The sequence below is a fragment of the Oncorhynchus mykiss genome, chromosome 15 (genome assembly GCF_013265735.2).
Source record: "Oncorhynchus mykiss isolate Arlee chromosome 15, USDA_OmykA_1.1, whole genome shotgun sequence".
NCBI classification, from domain to species: domain Eukaryota; kingdom Metazoa; phylum Chordata; class Actinopteri; order Salmoniformes; family Salmonidae; genus Oncorhynchus; species Oncorhynchus mykiss.
In genome coordinates, this window is record NC_048579.1 from 57,009,478 (window position 1) to 57,037,100 (window position 27,623).

At 43.8% G+C, this 27,623-nt stretch overlaps 1 protein-coding gene across 2 annotated transcripts; it reads right to left on the reverse strand.

Moving 5' to 3' along the window:
• Nucleotides 1-20,666: 20,666 nt before the first annotated feature.
• LOC110490376 (ankyrin repeat and SOCS box protein 13) lies at nt 20,667-27,578 on the reverse strand. Of its 2 annotated transcripts, XM_021563739.2 has the most exons (6): nt 27,445-27,578; nt 26,954-27,141; nt 26,571-26,727; nt 26,358-26,492; nt 26,027-26,218; nt 20,667-23,530 (listed from the first exon to the last, which is right to left on the reverse strand). In XM_021563739.2, exons 1-6 carry the CDS (start codon nt 27,488-27,490, stop codon nt 23,403-23,405), a joined length of 846 nt encoding a protein of 281 aa, XP_021419414.1. In that variant the 5' UTR covers nt 27,491-27,578; the 3' UTR covers nt 20,667-23,402. The 2 variants fall into 2 exon arrangements, with proteins under 2 accessions (XP_021419414.1, XP_021419411.1); XM_021563736.2 differs by having other exon boundaries at nt 26,954-27,572.
• Nucleotides 27,579-27,623: the final 45 nt, after the last annotated feature.

The window sequence follows — 27,623 nt, forward strand, 5'->3', positions numbered from 1 at the left end:
CTCTGTGTGGTTATTGCTCTGTTTCTCCACAGTCTGATGTTTCTCCAGGCGCCAGAACATCTAACGTTAACACATTGTAGGAACAAGTTGCTGACACACACTCAACACACACACACATACATACAGACATATTTACACACTTTGAGATACCCTCACAGCGCTCCTTTGTTCTTCTGGCAGTGCTCTGCGGTGCTTCCTGGGTTGTACCCTGTCCACTACACTGATGTTCTCCAGACCCTCTCTCTCTCTCTTCTCCTCTCCCACTTTGATCACTCTTTTTTTTTGTCTTATTCATCTCACGCTCATATTTCATCACTTTGTTTTGATCTCCAGATCTGCCTCGCTCTATATTTGATGTGTGTGTGTTCTAACCTGTAGACTGGTGACAGTAAGGTGGCGTGCGTTATCAGACAGAGTGGCGATGGGGACTATAAAGGGACTGTCTGGGATGTGCTCATCATTAAACTTAATGGACACCTCGTGTCACTCAAACCCCCATGCGTGTTTTTCCTTTACTCTACCCAACAGGGTCACAACCTCTCGTGTGTCCATTGTTCTCTCATCAGGGGTCATGACCACTCGTTGTGTGTACTTCAGGCTCCCGTGTCATCCAATGAGCTTCCAGGGGTGTATGTGACAGGTCGTTGGCCCAGATTCAGGTCTCCTGGCACCCTGATTCACCTCTCGGTGACTGGGTGATGAAGTGTGAGATAGTCTAATAACGGCCAATTAGGTTAGATTTACCGCTAGCATGCAACCCTGCTGCTGAGCTGCCCCTTCACCGTGCCCTAATCATACCTGCTAAACAGGACTGCAAAACAGGCAGTAGCTGGGCAGAGTTGAGGTAGAAGTACTGTAGCACGCTGGCTGGGCTACTATCTGTTGAGTAATAGTGCAATTATTATCTGTCATTTGATACCAGGGGATCTCTCTGTCTAACTCTGCCTGTCTTCTCTGGTGGATTAGAGTAAGTAAACAAGGTGTGTCTGAGGTGAAAAAGTCACAACCTAGCAAGAATGTTGACCTCATTGAACTATAAATTAGTAATTCCATTTCTATGGCCGACCTTGACTTGACGTAGGGCATTTTGGATGTTTAAATATAGCTATTACTACAGATATGTTCTCTCTTCTGTTCTCACCGAAAGAATGCAAAAGTTCTGTAAGACGTGCGTGCCTGCATGTGGTGTGTCTGCCAGCCTGTTGTATAAGGGCTTGGCCTGCTCAAGGTGTAGGCTAGATGACTTACCAGATAAGATAGAGCTTCATTTCCCCATAGTCTCTCCTATTCTCTCTCTCTCTCCTTCTCATCGTGGGCAGTAAACCAAGCAATCAACTGAACTTTAAATCCTCTCTTTGTGTATATGAACCAGGGCAGCCAAAGGTACAATTTGTCTGTCCTCCGTTGGAGAGATAGGAACCTGCCAAAAATACCTCTGTGCTTCTCTGCAACAATGGCCTCCTTCAGATTGGGACTGAACTGGAGGAAAAAGTCTAGATTAAACATGGTGGCTCAGTTACAGGGGTATGTACTGTATGAGAGGTGCAGGCCAGGTGGATTGGAGAAAGAAACCCCATGTACTTGCTCTATAGTATCCCAGAGTTCCTAGTTCCTACTGCGGGGATGGCTGAGTGGGTTTCATTCCTGCTGCTCTGGCAGCTTCATTGCTGCAGCTTGAGGTCAACGTGTGTCGTGAATGCGAACAACCTCACAAATGACCTCGCTGGCCTGGAATTTATGGTCTCCCCTGTCCACGGGCTTGTCTAACAGTAGTCGTTAATAACAGCAGAGGAGATTGGAGTCTGGGTGTTTAAGTGTGTTGGAGTGTGTGTGGAGTGGATGCAGAGCGTGCCATTCAAACAAGAAGACGCCAACCATCATCACATTAATAATTTGTACCTTTTGGATATTTTACCCCCTTTTCGTGGTATCCAATTGTTAGTAGTTACGATATTGTCTCATCGCTACAACTCCCGTACGGGCTCGGGAGAGACGAAGGTCGAAAGCCATGCGTCCTCCGATACACAACCCAACCAAGCCGCACTGCTTCTTAATTAACACAGCGCGCATCCAACCCGGAAGCCAGCAGCACCAATGTGTCAGAGGAAACACCGTGCACTTGGCGACCTGGTTAGCGTGTACTGCGCCCAGCCCGCCACAGGAGTAGCTAGTGCGCGATGAGACAAGGATATCCTTACCGGTCAAACCCTCCCTAACCCGGACGACGCTAGGCCAATTGTGCGTCGCCCCACGGACCTCCCGGTCGCGGCCGGCTGCGACAGAGCCTGGGCGCGAACACAGAGTCTCTGGTGGCACAGCTAGCACTGCGATGCAGTGCCCTAGACCACTGCACCACCCAGGAGGCCTGGATAGACAATTTTTATCTCTTTTCTGTCTTTTCTTTCTGCGTAACCCTCTCTCATTACTTACCTTCATCTTTTTTTGCCTCTCTCGCTCTCGCTCTCAAAAAACCCCACACCCATTTTCATACCTTTTTCATTATCTTTCCTGTTTATCAGCGCATCTTGTTAAACCCTGCTCTTAGGATCTTCATTCATTTGTTGCTGAGAATTTTCCTGCAGATGACCTTCGTGATTTACGTAAATTCACTGAAAACACACACAAACACAAATGTATATTAAAAGGATACTTCAGGATTTTGGCAATGAAGCCATTTCTATTCTTCTCCAGAGTCAGATGAACTTGTGGATACCATTTGTATCTCTCTGCGTGCAGTTTGAAGGAAGTTCCTAGATGGGTCATTCCTACGGTCCGGTGCTTTCTGGACCTCATAACAAAACAACAACAACAACAAAAAGGACATCTTTGACTTTCAGAACAACATATTGGTCAAGCTCAGGCACCTAAAAAAGCGCTACAATTCACCACTGTTAGCTGCATAATCCTAACAGGGTGGAACCTGTTAGCTCTGTGGGTGATTGAGAATGAGCTAGCATAATTGTGACACTTGAAGAGGATTTTAACTTCTATATCAAACATATTTTGACATTTTGAAATGCAATTTATTTTCTCTATAATTTAGCCTAACAGGGTGGATACAAACAGACTAACAGCGTGAAACATGGAAAAATAGATACAACCGAGTGTTTATATTTACTCAGTTTTGCACACGCTCGGCCAATTGTGCGTCGGAATGACCCAACTAGCGTTAATGCACTTGCTAATTTGAGTTAATGCAATGACTGGAAGTCTATAGTATCTGCTAGCATGCTAGTAGATACTACAGATGTCCAGTCATTGCGCTAATGCTAGCTAGAATTGGCTCACAAAACTACCTCTTGCTTCCATCATACTGGATGCAGAGACATAAAAATGGTATCCATGAATTCATCTAACTCTGGGGAAGTAGATAAAGGGCTTCACTGCCAAAATCCTAAAGTATCCCTTTAACAGTATTGCACTTTTCATGTAGCCTACTTGTGGCCAGCTCATAGCCTAACCACCGATCCACCAACATTATGGACTAACCGTTAAAATCCTGTTGCTGCAGGATAATTTTTCTGTTACAATATACAGTACCAGTCAAAAGTTTGGACACACCTACTCATTCAAGGGTTTTTCTTTATTTTTTACTATTTTCTACATTGTAGAAAAATTGTGAAGACATCAAAACTATCAAATAACACATATGGAATCATGTAGTAACCAAAAAAGGGTTAAACAAATCAAAATATATTTTATATTCGACATTCTTCAAAGTAGCCACCCTTTGCCTTGATGACAACTTTGCACACTCTTGGCATTCTCTCAACCAGCTTCATGAGGAAGGCTTTTCTAACAGTCTTGAAGGAGTTCCCACATATGATGACCACTTGTTGGCTGCTTTTCCTTCACTCTGTGGTCCAACTCATCCCAAACTATCTCAATTGGGTTGAGGTCGGGTGATTGTGGAGGCCAGGTCATGTTGCAGCACTCCATCCCTATCCCTTAACCAGCCTGGATATGTGTTTTCTCATTGTCCTGTTGAAGAACAAATGATAGTCCCACTAAACACAAACCAGATGGGATGGCGTATGGTTGCAGAATGGCCATGCTGGTTAAGTGTCCCTTGAATTCTAAATAAATCACTGACAGTGTCACCAGCATAGTACCCCCACACCACCTCCTCCAAGCTTCATGGTGGGAACCACACATGCAGAGATCATCCGTTCACCTACTCTACATCTCACAAAGACACGGCAGTTGGAACCAAAAATCTCAAATTTGGACTCATCAGACCAAAGGACAGATTTCCACCGGTCTAATGTCCATTGCTCGTGTTTCTTGGCCCAAGCAAGTCTCATTACTATTGGAGACCTTTAGTAGTGGTTTCTTTACAGCAATTTGACCATGAAGGCCTGATTCACACAGTCTCCTCTGAACAGTTGATGTTGAGATGTGTGTGAAGCGTATATTTGGGCTGCAATCTGAGGTGCAGTTAACGCTAAGGAACTTATCCTCTGCAGCAGAGATAACTCTGGGTCTTTCTTTCCTGTGGCGGGCGTCATGAGAGCCAGTTTCATCATAGCACTTGATGTTTTTTTGCGACTGCACTTAAAGAAGCTTTCAAAGTTTCAAAATGTTCCGAATTGACTGACCGTCATGTCTTAAAGTAATGATGGACTGTCGTTTCTCTTTGCTTATTTGAGCTCTTCTTGCCATAATATGGACTCAGTCTTTTACCAAATAGAGCTATATTCTGTATACCCCCACTACCTTGTCACAACACAACTGATTGGGTCAAACGCATTAAGAGGGAAAGAAATTCCACAAATTAACAAGGCACACCTGTTAATTGAAATGCATTCCAGGTGACTACCTCATGAAGCTGGTTGAGAGAATGCCAAGTGTGTGCAAAGCTGTTGTCGAAGGCAAAGGGTGGGTACTTTGAAGAATCTCAAATATAAAACACTTTTTTGGTTACTACATGATTCCATATGTGTTATTTCATAGTTTTGATGTCTTCAATATTATTCTACAATTTAGAAAATAGTACAAATGAACAAAAACCCTTGAATTAGTAGGTGTGTCCAAACTTTTGACTGATACTGTTGGTCAAATTAAGTTCCTATAGCTGTAGGAGGCTGGGAGTTTCCCTAAATGATTGACTCTGTCATGTCTTTGTGTGGGTGTGTGTGTCTGTGCTGCTGATCAGTGCACTTTTTTCACAGAGCTGACTGTTTTTATTTCTCTCCAGTGCTCCCTGTACAAACACCATTTTTCTAATAAGGCAGACACTGCCCAGTTTAATTGGGCCTCATTTCCTAAAGCGTACTCACATGCACGTATGCTGGTACACACACACAAACAAATGCCTTCTAATAGCAGGTCTAGGAGGAGAGGGGTGGGGTGGCACAGTTATCTGGCCCAGTTCCAAATGCATACAGCAGACATGTTAAAAGGCTCTGGATGTTCCACATGGTAAAGGAGTTATGGCAGACATTAAAAGGTTTTCTGGGGGCTCAGCTTCCCTCCCTCCAAACACTGCATTAGTACAGCTAATGGGCCCAGGGTTCTGGCAGTTCAAACACACCAGCCAGCTCACTCCCTGCCATCCTAGTTGGTGATGACTTTCCTTTCCCTTTCTTCCTCCCCATACCTTTCTGCCCTCTTTCTCTCCCCTCCTCCCTTCTTCCTCCCCCTGTCCTTTCTGCCCTCTTTCTCTCCCCTCCTCCCTTCTTCCTCCCCCTGTCCTTTCTGCCCTCGTTCTCTCCCCTCCTCCCTTCTTCCTCCCCCTGTCCTTTCTGCCCTCGTTCTCTCCCCTCCTCCCTTCTTCCTCCCCCGGTCCTTTCTGCCCTCTTTCTCTCCCTTCCTCCCTTCTTCCTCCCCATACCTTTCTGCCCTCTTTCTCTCCCCTCCTCCCTTCTTCCTCCCCATACCTTTCTGCCCTCTTTCTCTCCCCTCCTCCCTTCTTCCTCCCCTGTCCTTTCTGCCCTCGTTCTCTCCCCTCCTCCTCCCCCGGTCCTTTATGCCATTTTTCTCTCCCATCCTCCCTTCTTCCTCCCCTGTCCTTTCCGCCCTCGTTCTCTCCCCTCCTCCCTTATTCCTCCCCCGGTCCTTTATGCCATTTTTCTCTCCCCTCCTCCCTTTCTTTATCTTCCATCCTTTTCTCTCACCAATTACATTTCTCTCCCTTCGGTTTGGTGGTATGCTCTTAGAAAAAAGGTGCTATCTAGAACCTTAAGGGGTTATTCGGCTGTCCCCATAGGAGAACCATTTGCGGTTGCAGGTAGAACCCTTTTAGTTCCAGGTACTGGGGTCTACATGGAACTAAAAAAAGTTTATCCTACAGGGACAGCCAAATACCCTTTTGGGACCCTTTTTTCTAAGAGTGTACTTAATGTACATTCTCTCTCCATCCTTCCTCTGCCCCCCCCCCCCCCCCCCCCCCCTAACCGCTTTCCCCTCCCTAAATCTCTTACCCTTTCCCAGAAGCATTTAGCCCAGGACGTCTGACCCCAGTCTGTCTGTCCCTTTGAGCCCCACAGATGTTCTGGCCCGCTGGGTCTCACGTGCCCCAGCAACAAGGTGTGTCCACTCCATGAAATCAGTTAAACCATGCAGGGTATTTTCCTCACGCGATGCCAATCTGTAATGAAAATGTGTTTTACTCAACTGGAACGCTCATTTCGCACTTGATTTGTTTGACGGTGTACTTACCCAATCTATTTCTCATAAGAATATCTAATAAGAGAAGTCATTGTTTTGGATCCAAAAGTCCTAATAAAAGTGAATGTTTGTCTTTATGGCCATTGTAGAAGTACAACAGAATAGTAGCAGTCAGTACTTGTGATCAGCACAGGTGATGAATCGACGGTCTTGTCACTGGTGAGTCATGGACGGTCACAACTTCTCCAGATCCATTCCTTCAGCAGCAACCTGAACCAGCAGGAACTAAGGAAGGGCTCTCATTCGTTCCTCTGAGAGGGTTTACTGTCATCCTGCTCTGGTGTTCATTTACTTCCTAAGCAGGTGTCAGGTTCCCTTTCAAAGCCAATGTAGTCTAAAGTAGGTGACTCACCTCTTAGAGGGCAGCAACAGCACAGCTGTTTGAGTGAATGAGGACTAGTCCCAATATAATAAGAAATGTCTCATGTAAAAAAATTAAAATACATTTTGATCGTGGATTATGTGTTTCATCTTCTGTCCAGATCTTGTGCTCCAAATTGCATGTGTGCATTTTCCCCTGTTTTCAATAGTCTCCCCATACACCATACACATTAACAAGCAATAAAGTAGAGATGACCTTGCTGGTATTGGGAAGGACTGGAGAGGCTGACGTTTTGTATGAAAAGGCTCTTTGTCTGGTAGTGCCAGGACCCTGTTGAGCATACGGTTCTAATAGCTTTGTCTGTATGTGTGTCCGGAGTGCCTGAGTGTAAGAGTATGACGTAACAGGTGAAATTACACGTCTAGCCAGCAAAGCAGATGTGAGACACAGGTTGGAGGGGGCAGGGAGAGGGAGAGGATGGAGGTGGACGGCTGCCTGGAAGAAGTAAAGGACTGGGAACGTACAATGTCAATGTATGATAGGTGTTGGGAGGCCTGAGAAAGAGTTGGTCCAGGCGTCAGATCAAAAGCTCCAGGAGAACAGTAGTGGGTATGTGTGTGTTGGTGTCACTGTTTCCATCAAGACGGTAAGGTCTATTAAACTAGCAGCAGGTGTAGCCACAGACAAGGGAGTCTTGCAAAGGAGGCCTGGATTGGAAAGACCCATTAGTTGGGCAGATGTTTTCCATTTAAATCCTAAGGATAGGGTGATGAAAAGAGAAAGAGAGAAAGTTACATATGGGTAGACTAATCCCCTACATCTCTATTGTATAACCCTTTTCCAGACACTTAGACAAAGCAATCAGTAAAATAAGACCTTGGAGTGTGTCAGAGGAGGCTGGTGAGAGGAGCTAGGAGGACTGGCTCATTGTAATGGCTGGAATGGAATATATTGAACGGAGTCTGACATGTGGTTTCCATGTGTTTGATCCTGTTCCATTTATTCCATTACATCCATTACAATGAGCCAGTCCTCCTAGCTCCTCCCACCACACACTCTCTCACTCTCCAAGGTCTTGTCTTACTGAAACCATTGGAGAGTTGCTTCATCTGATTGCCTGGAAAGGGGTTATATAACCACAGTAACAAAAGAGATGTTGGAGGGAAAAAGCAAAGTATGTCATTCCAAGATCTGGCATAAACTGATAGCAGCACTTCTAAAAAAACATTATGGACTAACTACAGAGAAAGGGAGCTCTTACTGTGGATCTTATCTGTGGTCGTTTCATATGTAAACCAGTCCAATAACAGCCAGAGGTTTTTCCATCGTTTATCTCAAATTCACAGTGTCAAAAAAGTATATGTTATGTAAAGATAGTTGGAAAGCTCAAGAAATATTGTTGAGAACCAAAAAGCACTTTCAATCAGCACTATATTTTCAGACCCATTACTTTCTGAGGGAGTTTTAAGCAGGTAGTGTTGAACAATCCATGTTATTGATAGTCTTGTTTTAAGTCCTTTGACACAAACCACTCGACTTGCATGATCTATGAAAATGTACCATGTTTGTAGCTCTTGGACAAGCTGTTGAAACTAACTGCTACTGACCTTTTTAAGAATTTAACTTTTGACCTTTTGTTCGTTGGGTTCAAAGCCTGAAGACCCACACCTGCCCTTCTAAGAGCCCTGGCCCCTACACCTCAACATGGCACACACATACATGCTCCAGAACATCTCTCAACAGTTTGAGTGTGTGTTTGTGTGTGTGTCTGTCTGTGTGAATTGGTGAATGTGTGCATGGCCGTCTGTGTGTATGCATGTGTCCGGCATCAAACTCACTCTGCTATGACCATTGTGATCTGTCTAAAGTATTTTAACAGTCTTGTAAAATATTCATTGTGGGTTTTCCTCCCGAAAACTGAGACTGAGCAATATAATCACAATAACATTTAGGACTGCCAGCTGGCCGTGCTGAAAAGTTAAAATGATCACACACACAAACACACTTACAGCAGAGTCTCTTATTTCACTTGCTTGGTGTTGGAGCTTTCAGACACCCGCAGTAGACATTAGGCAAGTTGCCTTTAACGGAAAACTGTGGACGGTTAAGTTATTATTATTTAATATTTTTGGTGGTTGGGATGCCAATATCTCTCATTTCCAAGACTATTGCCTTACCAGACTGAGACAACCTATACTACATGGTTGCATTTTTTCTAGTCAACCACCATGTAAGGAATCCAGACATTACCCAATACCTTGTATGGTTCCTGGGGACTACATGTTGTAGATTAGCAGACATGCTGATACTCTGTGTGAGTCCGACAGGTCTACACTCGGAGACAAAAAGGTTCCAAAAGGGTTCTTCAGCTGTCTCCGTAGGATAACCCTTTGATGTTCTAGATAGCACCTCTTTTTCTTAGAGTGAAGGTCATAGGGGTTTTAAAACCTCCAGGGGAGGTGTGGAGGAGTGCTTATCGATCCTATACGTGTGATGTAGCAGACCAGACTTTAGTCAATATTTATGTGAGGAAGGTAACAGTTTCGCTCTGATCAAATCAAACTTGATTTGTCACATGCGCCGAATACAACAAGTGTAGACTTTACCGTGAAGTGCTTAGTTACAAGCCCTTAACCAACAGTGTAGACTTTACCGTGAAGTGCTTAGTTACAAGCCCTTAACCAACAGTGCATTTCAAGAAGAGAAAATATTTACCAAATAAACTAAAGTAAAAAATAATAAAAAGTAACACAATAACATAACAATAACGAGGCTATATACAGGAGGTACCAGTACAGATTCAGTGTGCGGGTTAAAAGTCATTTGTACATGTAGGTAGGGGTGAAGTGACTATGCATAGATAATAAAAAGCGAGTAGAATACAAAACAAATGTAACAGTCAGGTGGCCATTTGATTAATTGTTCAGCAGTCTTATGGCTTGGGGGTAGAAGCTGTTAAGGAGCCTTTTGGTCCTAGACTTGGCGCTCTGGTACCACTTTCTGTGCGGTAGAAGAGAAAACCGTCTATGACTTGGGTGACTGGAGTCTCTGATAATTTTATGGGCTTTTCTCTGACACCGCCTATTATATAGGTCTTGGATGATCCATGACCACCAAAACACTTCATGGCTAGTGACGTGAGTGCTACGGGGCGGTAATAATTTAGGCAGGTTACCTTCGCTTCCTTGGGCACAGGGACTATGGTGGTCTGCTTGAAACATGTAGGTATTACAGACTCGGTCAGGGAGAGGTTGAAAATGTCAGTGAAGGCACTTGCCAGTTGGTCCGCGCATACTTTGAGTACACGTCCTGGTAATCCGTCTGGCCCAGCGGCTTTGTGAATGTTGACCTGTTTAAAGGTCTTGCTCACATCGGCTACCGAGAGCGTTATCACATAGTCATCCAGAACAGCTGGTGCTCTCGTGCATTCTTCAGTGTTGCTTGCCTCAAAGCGAGCATAAAAGGCATTTAGCTCGTCTGGTAGGCTCCCATCACTGTGCAGCGCGTGTCTGGGTTTCCCTTTGTAGCCCGTAATAGTTTTCAAACCTTGTCACATCCGACGAGCATCAGAGCGGGTGTAGTAGGATTCAATCTTAATCCTGTATTGACACTTTGCTTGTTTGATACATGTGTGTGTGGGGTTGTGGTATACAGGTGATGTTGGCTTCTCATGGTCCGAGGTTGCCTGTAGTGTGTAGGAATGAAGAAACACAAACTAGGGCTGGGAATTGCTAGAGACCTCATGATACGACATTATCACAATACCAATACGATATTTATTGAGATTCTCACAATGTATTGCAGTTCGTGTGTGTGTGTATATATACACTGCTCAAAAAATGTAAGGGAACACTTAAACAATACAATGCAACTCCAAGTCAATCACACTTCTGTGAAATCAAACTGTCCACTTAGGAAGCAACACTGATTGACAATACATTCCACATGCTGTTTTGCAAATGGAATAGAAAACAGGTGGAAATTATAGGCAATTGGCAAGACACCCCCAATAAAGGAGTGGTTCTGCAGGTGAAAACCACAGACCACCTCTCAGTTCCTATGCTTCCTGGCTGATGTTTTGGTCACTTTTGAATGCTGGCGGTGCTTTCACTCTAGTGGTAGCATGAGACGGAGTCTACAACCCACACAAGTGGCTCAGGTAGTGCAGCTCATCCAGGATGGCACATCAATGCGAGCTGTGGCAAGAAGGTTTGCTGTGTCTGTCAGCGTAGTGTCCAGAGCATGGAGGCGCTACTAGGAGACAGGCCAGTAGGAGGGCAAAAACCCAGGAGCAGGACCGCTAACACCGCCTTTGTGCAAGGAGGAGCAGGAGGAGCACTGCCAGAGCCCTGCAAAATGACCTCCAGCAGGCCACAAATGTGCATGTGTCTGCTCAAACGGTCAGAAACAGACTCCATGAGGGTGGTATGAGGGCCCGACATCCACAGGTGGGGGTTGTGCTTACAGCCCAACACCGTGCAGGACATTTGGCATTTGCCAGAGAACACCAAGATTGGCAAATTCGCCACTGGCACCCTGTGCTCTTCACAGATGAAAGCAGGTTCACGCTGAGCACATGTGACAGACTTGACAGTCTGGAGACGCCGTGGAGAACGTTCTGCTGCCTGAAACATCCTCCAGCATGACCGGTTTGGCGGTGGGTCAGTCATGGTGTGGGGTGGCATTTCTTTGGGGGGCCCGCACAGCCCTCCATGTGCTCGCCAGAGGTAGCCTGACTGCCATTAGGTACCAAGATGAGATCCTCAGACCCCTTGTGAGACCATATGCTGGTGCGGTTGGCCCTGGGTTCCTCCTAATGCAAGACAATGCTAGACCTCATGTGGCTGGAGTGTGTCAGCAGTTCCTGCAAGAGAAAGGCATTGATGCTATGGACTGGCCCGCCCGTTCCCCAGACCTGAATCCAATTGAGCACATCTGGGACATCATGTCTCGCTCCATCCACCAACACCACGTTGCACCACAGACTGTCCAGGAGTTGGCGGATGCTTTAGTCAAGGTCTGGGAGGAGATCCCTCAGGAGACCATCCGCCACCTTATCAGGAGCATGCCCAGGCGTTGTAGGGAGGTCATACAGGCACGTGGAGGCCACACACACTACTGAGCCTCATTTTGACTTGTTTTAAGGACATTACATCAAAGTTGGATCAGCCTGTAGTGTGGTTTTCCACTTTAATTTTGAATTTTTGTGTGATTTTGTTGTCAGCACATTCAACTATGTAAAGAAAAAAGTATTTAATAATAATATTTCATTAATTTAGATCTAGGATGTGTTATTTTAGTGTTCCCTTTATTTTTTTTTAGCAGTGTATATACACAGTAGTATAAAAAGTACTCAATTGTAAAAGTAAAGATGCCTTTATAGAAAATAACTCAAGTAAAAGTGAAAGTCACCCAGTAAAACACTACTTGAGCAAAAGTCGAAAAGTATTTGGTTTAAAATATACTTATGAATCAAGAGTAAAAGTATAAATAATTTCAAATTCTTTTAAGCAAACCAGATGGCACCATTTTCTTGTATTTATAGCCACGGGCATACTCTAACACTCAGACATCATTTACAAATGAAGCATGTGTGTTTAGTGGGTCCACCTGATCAGAGGCAGTAGGGATGACCAGGGAGGTTCTCTTGATAAGTGTGTGAATTTTTACCATTTGCCTGTCCTGCTAAGCATTCAAAATGTATCAAGTACTTTTGAGGTCCAGGAAAATGTAAGTGTAAAAAGTACATTATTTTCTTCAGGAATGATGTGAAGTAAAAGTTGTCCAAAATATAAATAGTTAAGTAAAGTACAGATACCCCAAAAAACTATTCAAGTAGTATATCGAAATGTGAGGCATGCGGCAGATGTCCCATAGGGTCATCCTGGACTCAACTGATCAGAGCAGCTGGGTGACCCTCTCACTCAGGCCGCCTCACACGACAGGCAACCCGTACTCACCCCTCACCTCTGGCTCCTAGGACACAGCTCTTCTGGAGGTCATAAAGGGGGGTCACTGTGGCAGAAATGGGGTTACGGTCTGGGGAGGTAGAGTCAGTTCCAGGAATCAGCCCCTCACCTATTCTCATCAGAACCACCTTTTCAGAGAGACGTTATGAGGTAAACTTTCCAAATGGAAAATCAGAAAATGGGGCATCTTCAACTGATTTGTTCAAATGTCTCTAGTACGGTAACAAGTGTGAGTCAGACAGAAATGGGGCGGAGACACACAGATGGAGTAGAGATTAGGTAATGGTTGTCCTGTCTTGGGGGTCATGGTTGAGCAGTACCAGGGTAGAGGATATGAGCTGGTCTCTGTGGTCTCCAGATCAAAGGTCAAGGCTCTGAGGACATAGCACAAGACCCACGCCATAAAACTCAGTTAGGAGGATGTATGGTGCAGTTAGCCCATGGGAGGCATCATGTTAAATCAGACAGACCCACATTTAGCAAGGACACACAAACAAAGCCATTTCCCTCCTATCACTCTTGAAATAAGCCACATGCCACTGAATTAGCTAGGGAAGGTGAGCTGAGAGGAGAGATACGTGCCTGAAGAACGTCAGGAATTCCAATGCCTGAATATCTGAGCACTAACCAACACAATCACCTCAAAATAAACAGACCAGACCCTGAATGAAGTGGTGGCAGCACCAGTCACGGCACTAAGCCCAAAATAGAAGAACTATGTGATACCACTAAACTGAGACACAAACTCAGTCACAGGTGTAAATATTTCCCCTCAGCACTTTTCAGGTGCCACACTGTTATTTAGTGGCTAATCTTATCTCCATAATAACAAGCCTTAAAAAGCAACAGCCGTGAATTAAGGCTACTGAAAAATGCTGTGTTGAATCAAACCTTGAATTCTTCTTTACTGTCGTCGCCACGCAATGGACCAAAACACTCACACACTGGTATGAAAACAAACTAGACACCGAAGCACTAAGGCATGATCGTGTTATAATCTACCTATTCGCACAACAAACTGGTTGTAAATCACAGAGTGGGAAAGATTCAAACTTGATTATTACCCTCCTACCTCTGTTGTTATTCACTAGCTTGGCTCATTGATACATACTACTGTGGAAATGATAGGATCATGTCATTGTACTGTCCTTGATCACTAAGGTCTTTAGTTAGGTCAGTGAAGAAGGACAGGGTAATATAGTACCTGTTCTGTTTGAGCAAGAGATTTTCCCCAAAAACTATTTATCATCTGCATTAAATCAGCAGGTAATAAGCAAGACCTTACAAGATAACATAACGGTCTACACAATGTCTGACTGTGCAGTCTCTTCTACAGCCAAAAAGACACATCTCCCTCCTCCTCGTCCTCCCGTTCCCCCCACTAACATACTTATTACACCTGTACCGAGAACAACCTGTCTAGTTGACACTGCTTTCCTAGTCGAAATAAGGTCAAACTGCCAGAGAGGAACACGCAGTAAGTGTTACATAACGTAAAAAGTAGTAGTAAATCCAGGTTGGGTAGCCTGTCACACCATGTCATTATTGTGGGCGATAAAATGCCAAATTGATGGTTGTGAGAAAGAGAACAGGCCTATTAGCAACAGGGAAACAACCTGGAGTACATTCTGTTCTGGATCACATTGTTTCTCTGGCCAGCTCCACCAACCATCGCAGGAAACAGTAGCTTCAGGACCTTATTCTACAGCCATACAACCAGACCCATCATTTCCTTATAAATGCTGATGTAAAAAGGCCTTTATAAATACATTTGATTGATTGATAGATACAGGGATATGTGGGTTACATACAGTGGCTTGGGAAAGTATTCCCCCCCCCCTTGGCATTTTTTTCTATTTTGTTGCCTTACAACCTGGAATTAAAATTGATTTTTTTTTGTGTGGGGGGGGGGGGGGGGTGTATCATTTGATTTACACAACATGCCTACCACTTTGAAGATGCCAAATCTTTTTTGTGAAACAAACAAGAAATAAGACCAAAAAAACAGAATAATTGAGCGTACATAACTATTCACCCCCGTAAATTCAATACTTTGTAGAGCCACCTTTGGCAGCAATTACAGCTGCAAGTCTCTTGGGGTATGTATCTATAAGCTTGGCACATCTAGCCACTGGGATTTTTGCATTCTTCAAGGCAAAACTGCTCCAGCTCCTTCAAGTTGGATGGGTTCCGCTGGTGTAGAGCAATCTTCAAGTCATACCAAAGATTCTCAATTGGATTGAGGTCTGGGCTTTGACTAGGCCATTCCAAGACATTTAAATGTTTCCTCTTAAACCACTTGAGTGTTGCTTTAGCAGTATGCTTAGGGTTATTGCCCTGCTGGAAGGTGAACCTCCATCCCAGTCTCAAATCTCTGGAAGACTGAAACAGGTTTCCCTCAAGAATTTCCCTGTATTTAGCAACATCCATCATTCCTTCAATTCTGACCAGTTTCCCAGACCCTGCTGATGAAAAACATTGGATGGTGTTCTCGGGGTGATGAGTAGTGTTGGGTTTGAGCGAGACATAGCGTTTGTCTTGATGGCCAAAGAGCTCAATTTTTGTCTCATCTGACCAGAGTACCTTATCCATATGTTTGGGGAGTCTTCCACATGCCTTTTGGCGAACACCAAACGTGTTCGCTTATTTTTTTCTTCAAGCAATGGCTTTTGTTCTGTACACATTTCCATAAAGCCCACCTCTGTGGAGTGTACGGCTTAAAGTGGTCCTATGGACAGATACTCAGATCGCCGCTGTGGAGCTTTGCAGCTTCTTCAGGGTTATCTTTGGTCTCTTTAATGCCCTCCTTGCCTGGTCCGTGAGTTTTGGTGGGCGGCCCTCTCTTGGCAGGTTTGTTGTGGTGCCATATTCTTAGCATTTTTTAATAATGGATTTAATAGCGATCCGTGGGATGTTCAAAGTTTTGGATATTTTTTTATAACCCAACCCTGATCTGTACTTCTCCGCAATTTTGTCCCTGACCTAGTTGGAGAACTCCTTGGTCTTCATGGTGCCCCTTGCTTAGTGGTGTTGCAGACTCTGGGGCCTTTCAGAACAGGTGTATATATACTGAGATCATGTGACAGATCATGTGACAGATCATGCGAAACTTAAATAAAGTCCACCTGTGTGCAATCTAACTAATTGTGACTTTTGAAGGTTATTGGTTGCACCAGATCTTATTTAGGTGCTTCATAGCAAAGGGGTGAATACACATGCATGCACCACTTTTCAATTTTTAATGTTTTATAATAAGTTAATTTTTCATTTCACATCACCAATTTGGAATATTTTGTGTATGTCCATTACATTAAATCCAAATAATAATCCATTTAAATTACAGGTTGTAATGCAACAAAATAGGAAAAACACCAAGGGGGATGAATACTTTTGCAAGGCACTGAACAAAGTGTTAGCATTTTTATCCTTCACCCAAATACAGTGCCTTGCGAAAGTATTCGGCCCCCTTGAACTTTGCGACCTTTTGCCACATTTCAGGCTTCAAACATAAAGATATAAAACTGTATTTTTTTGTGAAGAATCAACAACAAGTGGGACACAATCATGAAGTGGAACGACATTTATTGGATATTTCAAACTTTTTTAACAAATCAAAAACTGAAAAATTGGGCGTGCAAAATTATTCAGCCCCCTTAAGTTAATACTTTGTAGCGCCACCTTTTGCTGCGATTACAGCTGTAAGTCGCTTGGGGTATGTCTCTATCAGTTTTGCACATCGAGAGACTGAAATTGTTTCCCATTCCTCCTTGCAAAACAGCTCGAGCTTAGTGAGGTTGGATGGAGAGCATTTGTGAACAGCAGTTTTCAGTTCTTTCCACAGATTCTCGATTGGATTCAGGTCTGGACTTTGACTTGGCCATTCTAACACCTGGATATGTTTATTTTTGAACCATTCCATTGTAGATTTTGCTTTATGTTTTGGATCATTGTCTTGTTGGAAGACGAATCTCCGTCCCAGTCTCAGGTCTTTTGCAGACTCCATCAGGTTTTCTTCCAGAATGGTCCTGTATTTGGCTCCATCCATCTTCCCATCAATTTTAACCATCTTCCCTGTCCCTGCTGAAGAAAAGCAGGTCCAAACCATGATGCTGCCACCACCATGTTTGACAGTGGGGATGGTGTGTTCAGCTGTGTTGCTTTTACGCCAAACATTACATCTTGCATTGTTGCCAAAAAGTTACATTTTGGTTTCATCTGACCAGAGCACCTTCTTCCACATGTTTGGTGTGTCTCCCAGGTGGCTTGTGGCAAACTTTAAACGACACTTTTTATGGATATCTTTAAGAAATGGCTTTCTTCTTGCCACTCTTCCATAAAGGCCAGATTTGTGCAATATACTATAAGACTGATTGTTGTCCTATGGACAGAGTCTCCCACCTCAGCTGTAGATCTCTGCAGTTCATCCAGAGTGATCATGGGCCTCTTGGCTGCATCTCTGATCAGTCTTCTCCTTGTATGAGCTGAAAGTTTAGAGGGACGGCCAGGTCTTGGTAGATTTGCAGTGGTCTGATACTCCTTCCATTTCAATATTATCGCTTGCACAGTGCTCCTTGGGATGTTTAAAGCTTGGGAAATCTTTTTGTATCCAAATCCGGCTTTAAACTTCTTCACAACAGTATCTCGGACCTGCCTGGTGTGCTCCTTGTTCTTCATGATGCTCTCTGCGCTTTCAACGGACCTCTGAGACTATCACAGTGCAGGTGCATTTATACGGAGACTTGACTACACACAGGTGGATTGTATTTATCATCATTAGTCATTTAGGTCAACATTGGATCATTCAGAGATCCTCACTGAACTTCTGGAGAGAGTTTGCTGCACTGAAAGTAAAGGGGCAGAATAATTTTGCACGCCCAATTTTTCAGTTTTTGATTTGTTAAAAAAGTTTGAAATATCCAATAAATGTCGTTCCACTTCATGATTGTGTCCCACTTGTTGATTCTTCACAAAAAAATACAGTTTTATATCTTTATGTTTGAAGCCTGAAATGTGGCAAAAGGTCGCAAAGTTCAAGGGGGCCGAATACTTTCGCAAGGCACTGTATGTTTGACTGCTCACAAAGAACATTGTTCCTTTTCTTGTGGTGCGCAAAGTTTAAATACTCGACTTCTGAGAATGTGTGGATATTTAATGTGATTTTGTGAGAAGGGGGTAGTTGTGTGTCTGTGTGTGTTCATATATGTCAGGTGCGCATGTGAATTTTGCAACTAAGGTGTCAAATACCCATTGACAAAAGGCACCATGTGAAAGCAAATGCAGATGCAGATGAAGGCCTCTGAGGGAAATAACCGGTTCCAAATGTGCTGCTTTGTCTTCTTGAAAAAGCCAACAGTTCTTTCTTAAATGTCTGTTGTACTGTGGTTGCCAAAGGCCCCCGAGGTCTCAAACCAATCCAATCAGCATTTAGCTTTTCTTCGTTATACTTCAATAGAGTGCAGGCTTGAAGCACGAGAAGCTGAGACTTGCTTACAAAGAACATTTGGATATTGGAGAGATGGGGAGAGAGTGTGCGTAAGAATATGACAGACTCATACACAATCAGTCTGCCAAAGTGTTTGTGAGAAAAGTGGTGTGTGCATACATGTGTGCTTTTTTGCCTGCATTTCTAGTCATAGTGCCAGTCTGGGCTCCCTGGGCTAGCCCAGGACAGTCTGTCTGTCTGGGCCCTCCTATGCTCCCCGGGCTAGCCCAGGACAGTCTGTCCGTCTGAGCCCTCCTGTGCTCCCCGGGCTAGCCCAGGACAGTCTGTCTGTCCGAGGTGTGGGCCAGTTGACTACTGTTGACCAGACGTATGTGTCATTGGTGAGAGAAAGAGAGAGACTTTGTCTGGGAAGAAGAAACTGCTGACTTCACCCCCACTGACTGAACTGGAGTAGTGCTGTGTAAGACTAGGAAGCAGGGTGGGGTAGAACTGGCCTGGGGACTCCCTTTAGGAAATATAAAATGTTGGTTGGGTCATCTGGCCGCTCGCTGTGCTTCTGGGACGTCCACGTGTGTGTGTGTGTGGGTGTGTGGCTGACTAGACAGATGTGCATATGTTCTCAGACTGGAGGAGACCAGGCTGTTTTACAGTAAGTCTGAATGACGACGCCCAGCCAGAGGCCTTTTGGATAAATCCTCTGGAATACTGACTTAGTGACTTTTAATTTATTACGTGTTAGGTGGACTAGCTAGGTGGACTTGCTTGATGGTGCTAAAAAGGTATTAAAGCTAAACAGTTGATCATTCTAACCATGTTTTGAGTACCAATCTGTTGTAGCTACACTGCAGTGAACCGCTGAAGAGGTCCCACGTGATTTCAGACCAAGGCCACAAACAGGTGTGCCTATGTGTTTGATGATGTTTCCAGTCAAACACACGTCCATTCAGTCATACAGATTAGGATCACTTCAAAGAAGAGCTGCTTTCAAGCCAGTATTCTCCTCCCATTCACCATGCTTTATTTACCAGTGCAGTGGAATAACTCAATCCCACCAGTCACCCTTAACTGCCTCTTACTCTAACAAGCAGACAGAGGCTGTGTGTGCTGTGTGTTGTAGTGCCTGACCAGTTCTGAGTTATGGTGTGGTGGAGATTGTCCTTAATATGAACTTCTAACCCATTGCTATAATTATATGGGAGTGGAGAAGCTATAATTACACCAAGCTTTTAATAACTGGTCCGGGGCCAATTTTGTTGTTAGTCCCATTATGGTTAAGGTGAAGACTGAGTGCAGGACAGGCTGGTCCTAAATCAGTTGCTCATAGTTGAAAGTAACTATCAGAGTCCCAGCTTGGCACAAACACTTCCTCACATCTGATCCTCGTTGAGTGGGGGAAGGATTCCTAACTGGAGTTGAAGAGCTCGCCCAGTGAAGCCTAGCAGACCATCACAGCATCAAGTCTATCTCTCCTCTAAAAGACACTGAGCCTCTCAGATTCCTGCCTGATCTATCTACATCTATCCTTAATTCCCCTCCCCGAGGAAGTTTCTACAAAGAGGTGAAGAGTTGTTTCTTATAGCTAACAAAGATGTGAGGATAATACACATTGGCATATATCTACTGAGAGGTTGAAGTTCAAAGGTTGAAAGCTAACGAGTAACTCCATTCCACGTGTAAACCTTGGCATATCTCTGAGATAGTACAAACAGATGTAATCTAGGAAAGCACATCAACGTGACCGGTTGTTTTTGCGTTAGGAGAGCAACAGAGGAAGCACAGGGGAATACCGTAGTCCCATCCATTTCAATCTAACTAACCCCTTAGCCTTTTATTCTGTAATCTAAGAGGGTGGGTGAGTGACAGTATTCTCGCCTCCCTCAAGAATGAGCACGTTTTAAGCCTTTTATTTAGTTGTCTCAAATGCTAGTCTATAGATCAATTTCTTCAAATGGACAGTTCAAGGTTCACTATATCGCCATATCAGCTCAGACAACTCAGGAAAATAGATGTACTCAGAGCCTCTTGTCTACTAGTGCTGGAGCAGTGCAGCTGCTTTGCTTTGACGAGTGAGCGAGATTGATTGTTGTTAAACAAATTCCTAATCTATGGCACATTCTAATGGACACTGGACATAATCATGGCTGGAGATCCATCTTGTTGCTCATTTCAATTTCTGTTCATCATGATATCGGCCTACTCTAACAGTTGACCCAATTTAGATGAATGAATCGAGCCTATCATAATAAAATCCAAAAGGCAGCGAGCATGTCAACAATGCCGTTCATTAACACACAATGCCAGTCTTACAGTATACAGAGCAACATACATTTCTGTGGAGGACATATTATTTACAATAGTATTTGACTGACAGATTTAAACAGTTACACAAACATGTATCATAATAAATAGGTATTTGTAGCATTCTTAGTACCCGATACTGATTCATGAATATACTGTATCAAGTGTGCAAGCAGCATGCTAGATCAGTCTACTTTGATGTTATATTGCTTGATTGATCAAATAACTTCTGTTAGCTGCACAGCACCAAATACCTGATGTTTGAAATCCCTGTGCAGATACCTTTGACTGGTATTGCCTTATCTGAACAGCCAGAGAAAGTGCCTTTGAAACAGGTGTATCATTCCTTTTAATAAAGGCTGATCCAAAATCCCCAAATTGCACCTTTTTTTGTTGTTCAAATATGTTTTATAACTGGACATTCTTCTCATGCCTGTTCTCGTCTCCTCAATCTGAATGTTAAGACTGAGAAAAATGCTATTTAAACCATCATCTACATGGTCAGCCTATTTTAAGACTGAGCAGTAGCAGATCCCTTCTGAACCGGGGTCAGTTATTTTAACAAGCTATTTTAAAGAGGGCATTTATCCTTGTTCCCTCATGTGAACAGGGAGGGCTCCAGCTATTTCTGCTCCTGAGCTTATTTCTGGATGTGTTCTGAACGGTTAAGACGGTAATGGACGAGGCCGCGTTGTATCCACAGAAAACAGTTCCAAATAGGTTCCTGTCCTGGTAAAAAGCAATTGAATGCCGCAAGCGATGATCTAACAACCTTCACACTTGACACAGACATGTCATTTACTCAATAGTCCAGCAGACATGCCGTCTCAGCACAGATTTGGAAGAGGCTAAATGAGGGGGGAGAAAGCTGCTTGAGCTTATTGATGATACAGACTTAAATTGCTTTTTGAGGGCATATTTTGCTTTTCGAGTGCATTCAAAAACTTGACCGTTCCCAAAACGGGTTAAACAGATGGATTATCTGAGAGGATTGTCACTTGCGCTGTACTTGGTACTATAAACGTTGTTTCAACAATTTGTCAACATATTGTGACGTGGAATCTATATGGAAAATACATTTGTTTTCGGTTAGATGGAGTCGTGAATCCAACATAGCAATTATTAATTTGTAGACGATATTGGAATTAAAGCCAGACTGAGCCAGTGGCACAGATGGACCTATCCAAGCAGAAGATAAATCTCCTTAAAATGTTGATATTTGGTTGTGTTGTCAACAAAACACAATATTACTTTGCAATACAGTAAATAGCCTTAACTTTAGACTATCTTAAAAAACTAAAGTAACATTCAAACTTAAAAAGAGTAACACATTCATGACCACATTTTGAGGTTACTGTAATCATATAAAGGGTGCATGTGCAAGATAGCGTGCATAGACCACAGGTCTGTGGAGATCACCACAACTGCTGTAATAATCTGCACAGAATCTCAAAACGGCATTGATTCCTTGCACCCATGTACTTTTAATGTAATCTCAACTGCAATCCAGGTCATTTGTTTCTGCTATTAGATTAAGCACAGGGATTTATCAATAACTGACATTGTATTCCCACTTGAGCTTAGCTGTGCTTTAAAATGGTTGAAAGTGCAGTGATAAACATTTTGGGTGACAACTAAACCAAAAATCAACATTGTTTTCTATTGGAATTTAATTTGAGTGGGTTAATATAGGTTGTAATCTCATTAACGTCTCAACAAAATATTACCCAATTATCCACACTGAAATGAGGTAGTGTGGCCAGTGGGGAGAGATTAAATAGGTCATAATCTTTTAGAAACACATTTTTTGATTAATGCACATTGCCTTACATAGACATGTTGATAATAGACATATTCCTCTGTTCTCATTATTAAGATGGGTTATGTCAAATAACAGTACCAATACAGTGACCAGAGAGACAACTCCGAGGAATCCATACACCCTCATCAAACAGACACCGTATTCAGGCCTGGGCCGTCTCAGCTATAGCGGACGCAACAGATCAGAGAAGCTAACAGTAAAAGCAGGATTGTTTTCCATGGTGTTTCTCTGTTGCCTGGATTCCACGTCCGCCTCAAACACATCCAGTTGTCAGGTGTGGTTTCTGTTCCGATGTCAGGGAGGAATCTGGGATACACAGTGACATCTGGAGCGTGTCAACGGGAACGCCGCTCATCCTCCTGCTGCAACACCGTTTCTCCTTCCTGAGGATGTACCGGAGATCTGGGATGTGTTGCTGCCGCGTTGTCATGGCGACTAAAATGCTGGTGTAGTGTCCACAGACGGTATTGCAGAGTGGACAGGATCAGCTGCCAAAATCACTTCCTCTCCTCCATTTCTTTTCTCCTCTCCCCCTCATTTTCCCTGAGGGCCTCCATTTGTCTTTCATGTAGGTTTACAAGATATGGGAGTTCTAAGAATAAACTGTATGCAAAAAGTCCCCATTAAAACCTCCTATGCTTCTGTTCTTTAAATATGTATCTAATGTGTTAATATGGCACACATTCTGAAGACAAAGAAAAAAGTGCTCTGCTTAAAAATACTGTTTGGAAACCTGTGCTTTGCTGTATGCATATTATGTTTATGCATCTAATCTAGTGGTATCTAAGGTACAGACTGTAGCATTTTGATAATTGTGATGTTTTATAGAAAGGTTTCAATGTCTGAGCTTCCTTCCTTCTCCTTAGTAAGATAATGGTGTCAGTGGTAACAGAGGAAGCTAATGATTTGCTTTGGTATGTCCAGTTGAACTACGACCTCCAGAGCTCTGATACCCAGCATCGTCCTTAGGGTCACTCTGCTCAGCTGCTGCAGACTCAATGGAGTACCTACAGGTAGACAACCGCAAAGGTTTATGGGAGATGTAGTCTCTAGCCACAATATATAGAACACAGGAACAGAGTACTCAAGTGTCAATACACAGTCAGAGATATGGGTCCTAATTTTGTATTTTTAAAGAATGGAGCTTTTGAGCAGGGATATTATGTTGTCGTTTGCTTGCATAACCCAACAATAGGACTCAATGAGTTGAGCAAATGTTTAAAACAGTATGTCACAATGTCCTTGCACTTCATGAAATAAAGTTAATATTTTTCCTTACAAGAGGTCTGTGTCTGATGCCTAGGATACTGTTGCTGTGTGGCTTCTCACACAGACCTGGTCTCACATTCCACGAGTGGCTCTGAGGCAGAGGAATCTGTCTGGGTTTGGGTCTCATCGTCAGTTACTGACAGGTAGCTAAGCTGAATGTTATAGACTGGTACTAATTTAAAATCAGCCTCCTGGAACATGAGTAGGATAGACATTAACTTGAGGGACAGGACAGATGGACTGGAGCCTAAGTTCAAAATATCTTTCTGACGTAAGACTGCGTATTGGCAGGGGTTAAAGTAAGATAGTACGGTCCGGTATTGCGTCCTAAAAAAATAAATAGACGGGATACGCCGTAGAGGTAAATCATGAGCCTATCACAACAATTAAAACAAAATGACAAAAAATGACCACGTCAGCCACATGAAAAATGGACTTGAAAGTAGGTGGCATATTATAGACGCTTCAAAATGCGGTGTGGTTCGAGGAGAACACTGACATTTTTCCAAGGCAGAGATGACTGGCCAAGACTGACGCGCACGGACATCAATTCAGGCTACAAGTTGACGCATCAATTCAGGCTACAAGTGTAGGAGGAATGACAACCGCAGAATGTCCTTACACTTTTTGGTGTTTTAACAGATGTTTCTTTCCATTCATCAAATGGTTGGGGCACAGAGCACTGTTTGGCTGTTGGAATTAATTTGTGAGTGGACAAATGTGCACGTGTAGCCTACATGAGCCTTTTATGGTTTGACATCATGATGAAAACATCATGACTGGTTGTGTTTATGCCACATTGAAAGGTAATACATTTTATTTAAGTTACAAATCTTCACTACTAGAACCACAGAGATCCTTTTCAATTAAGCTAAGGACCCTGGAACTAAACACCTCCTTCTGCAACTGGATCGTGGACTTTCTGAAGGGCCGACCCCAGGTGGTAAGGGTAGGCAACAACACGGCTGCCACGCTGATCCTCAACACTGGGGTCCCTCAGGGGTGCATGCTTAGTCCCCTCCTGTATTCCCTGTTCACCCACGATTGCGTGGCCAAACACGACAGTGGTAGGCCAGATCACCAACAACGATGAGACAACCTATAGGGAGGAGGTCAGAGAACTGGCAGTGTGGTGCCAGGACAACAACCTCTCCCTCAATGTGAGAAAGACAAAGGAGCTGATCATGGACTACAGGAAAAGGTGGGCCGAACATGCCCCCATTAACATCAATGGGAGCGGGTCGAGAGTTTCAAGTTCCTTTGTGTCCACATCACCAACAAACTGTCATGGTCCAAACACACCAAGACCGCCTGGTACGGCAAATGATTCTGACTGTAAGGCACTACACAGGGTAGTGTGTATGGCAAAGGATCTATATAATAGGTGGTGTCAGAGGAAAGCCCATAAAATTATCAGAGACTCCAGTCACCTAAGTCATAGATGGTTTTCTCTTCTAACGCACAGCAAGCAGTACCAGAGTGCCAAGTCTAGGACCAAAAGGCTCCTTAACAGCTTCTACCCCCAATCATAAGACTACTGAACAATTAATCAAATGGCCACCTGACAATTACATTGACGACCCCCCCCCCCCCCCCCGCTCCATTTATTTTGTACACTGCTGCTACTCGCTGTTTATATGCGTAGTCACTTCACTCCCACCTGCATGTACAAATTACCTCAACTAACCTGTACCCCCGCACACTGACTCGGTACCCCCTGTATATAGCCTTGTTATTGTTATGTTATTGTGTTACTTTTTATTTGGTAAATATTTTCTTAACTCTTGTTGAACTGCACTGATGGTTAAGGGCTTCTAAGTAAGCATTTCACGGTAAGGTCTACACTTGTTGTACCAGGCGCATTTAGCAAATAAAGTTTAATTCGATGTGAAATTAATATGGATGCTACTTTATATGTCATTCTATAATTAGGCCCATAAAAAAAAAAGGAGGCCCCGTACCAGGAAGAAATTAAATCTACCTCGACCCGAGTATTGTGTACCAATTAAGAAGTATTCAAACAGCTGTTTTTGATGGGTTCAACATTATCAAGTTATTTTTAAAATTACTTTTCCACTACCTGTAACTTTTTGATCCTGAAAAATTAGCAATGGGCACCACCTACTGGTGGCAATGTGACATTGCTTAGAAATCCACAAAAAACATATGGGTACAGTACAGTCTATTGCTTATAACTGGTAACTGTGGTATAAAAACCTCTCACACCGACTTACTTTCATAAAACTCTAAGCAGAGTGCAGCGGGAGAACCGGGATCGATGTAGTCAATGGGCTTCTTATCGTTTTTGTCTTTGGCGTAGATGTTCGCCCCAAACTCCACCAGCATGTCGATCATGTCTACACTCTTCACTTTAGCAGCATGGTGCAGGGCCGTCTTGTGCAGCCGAGCATAATTCACTTTGGCACCTGAGGAAGCAAATGACACAGAGGTTGTTAATAAAGATTCACCTCAGAGTTGAGAACTCAAATCCAGGGTTTTATTCTCTATTCAGGACTTTCTTCAAAATCAAATCATTTGTTGTTAGTGCTCTTCTCTAATGCTAACCTGCGTTGAGTAGTGCCTTGACACAGTCCGTGTGGTCGTTGGCACACGCCACATGCAGTGGGGTCCCATAGTACAAGTCATATGCCTCCAGACTGGCACCTTTAGCGATCATGATCTTCACAACGTCAGCATTACCTGGGACACAAGAACAGACCGTCACAAGTTCTCAAACCATCGTGATGCACGCTCATCCTACACCTGCCACACACTTACCCCCCATGCAGGCTTCGTGTAGGGGTGAGGTGGTCCGGGAAGAGAGGGTGGGGTTCACCTTGGCCCCATGCTCTAGCAGCATCCGCACACAGTCAAAGCTCCCGACCGAGCAGGCCTCACACAGAGGGGTGCTACCGTCCGTGTTACGGGCATCCACCTACAGGACAACACAGCCATTATGTATGTATGTATATATCCCGATTAACTATAAATAACTTAACTTTCTCTTCTGTTGATCTTTAACCTGTGTTGAATCTGGGACACACTTTTCTCCTGTGATATGACTAGAGTGTTTGTTGACAATCCTGTATTCTTCTATGGCTAACCTACCTCATTTATTGAAGTTATTTCTCTTATCTCTCTCAACCTAGTGACAGTCTCACCTGTGCTCCAGCATCCAGTAGCAGCCTGACACACTGGGTCTGCCCCCTTTCACATGCCTCATGGAGGGGGGTGATAGAGTCCACAGCCACTATGTTGACGGAGGCTCCGCTCTGGATGAGTTGCTGCAGCTGGGCAGCATGTCCCTCGGAGGCCGCTTTGTGCACCTCGGTCCTCTCCGACCAGCAGCCTGGGGCAAGCCACACAGTCACCAGCCAGAGAGCAAATAGCAAGAGAATACCTATTGCTACATAATCAGCCGGCGCTAGGTGAGTGCATGCTAGATCATCTCTGGTGTTGACATCACATTTTGCCATCGTAAACCTTTACTTGACAATCGATATGGACTAAAACACAACATGGCACATATGTAGCTGATTTACGTTGCTGTTATAGCATGAACACATGCTTGCTAGCTATGACATGCAGTAACCAAATGAATGCTAGCTAGCTGGCATACAATTTCAAGGAGCCGAAATGTTTTTATACGCACCTATGTCTCCAAAGAAGTATGGCCTGGCAGTTTCAACCTCCATCATTTGGTCAAATCCCGTTTTATGTTGAAAAACTGTAAATTACGTCCCGCGAGAAGTAAACAAACACATGAGCTGCGGCACTGACACATCACGTGACTGGTTTTGACATGTCCTTTGCTGGATTTAAGGGCATGCT

Bases quoted from the DNA above. Each gene is read 5' to 3' on its own strand.
- LOC110490376 (XM_021563736.2), bottom strand. From the start codon at position 27,268: ATGGCAAAATGTGATGTCAACACCAGAGATGATCTAGCATGCACTCAC. The intron at 26,728-26,953 runs GTGAGACTGTCA...GTTGTCCTGTAG, and splicing joins TACTGGATGCTGGAGCACAG to GTGGATGCCCGTAACACGGA. The intron at 26,219-26,357 runs GTTAGCATTAGA...TTGCTTCCTCAG, and splicing joins CAAGGCACTACTCAACGCAG to GTGCCAAAGTGAATTATGCT.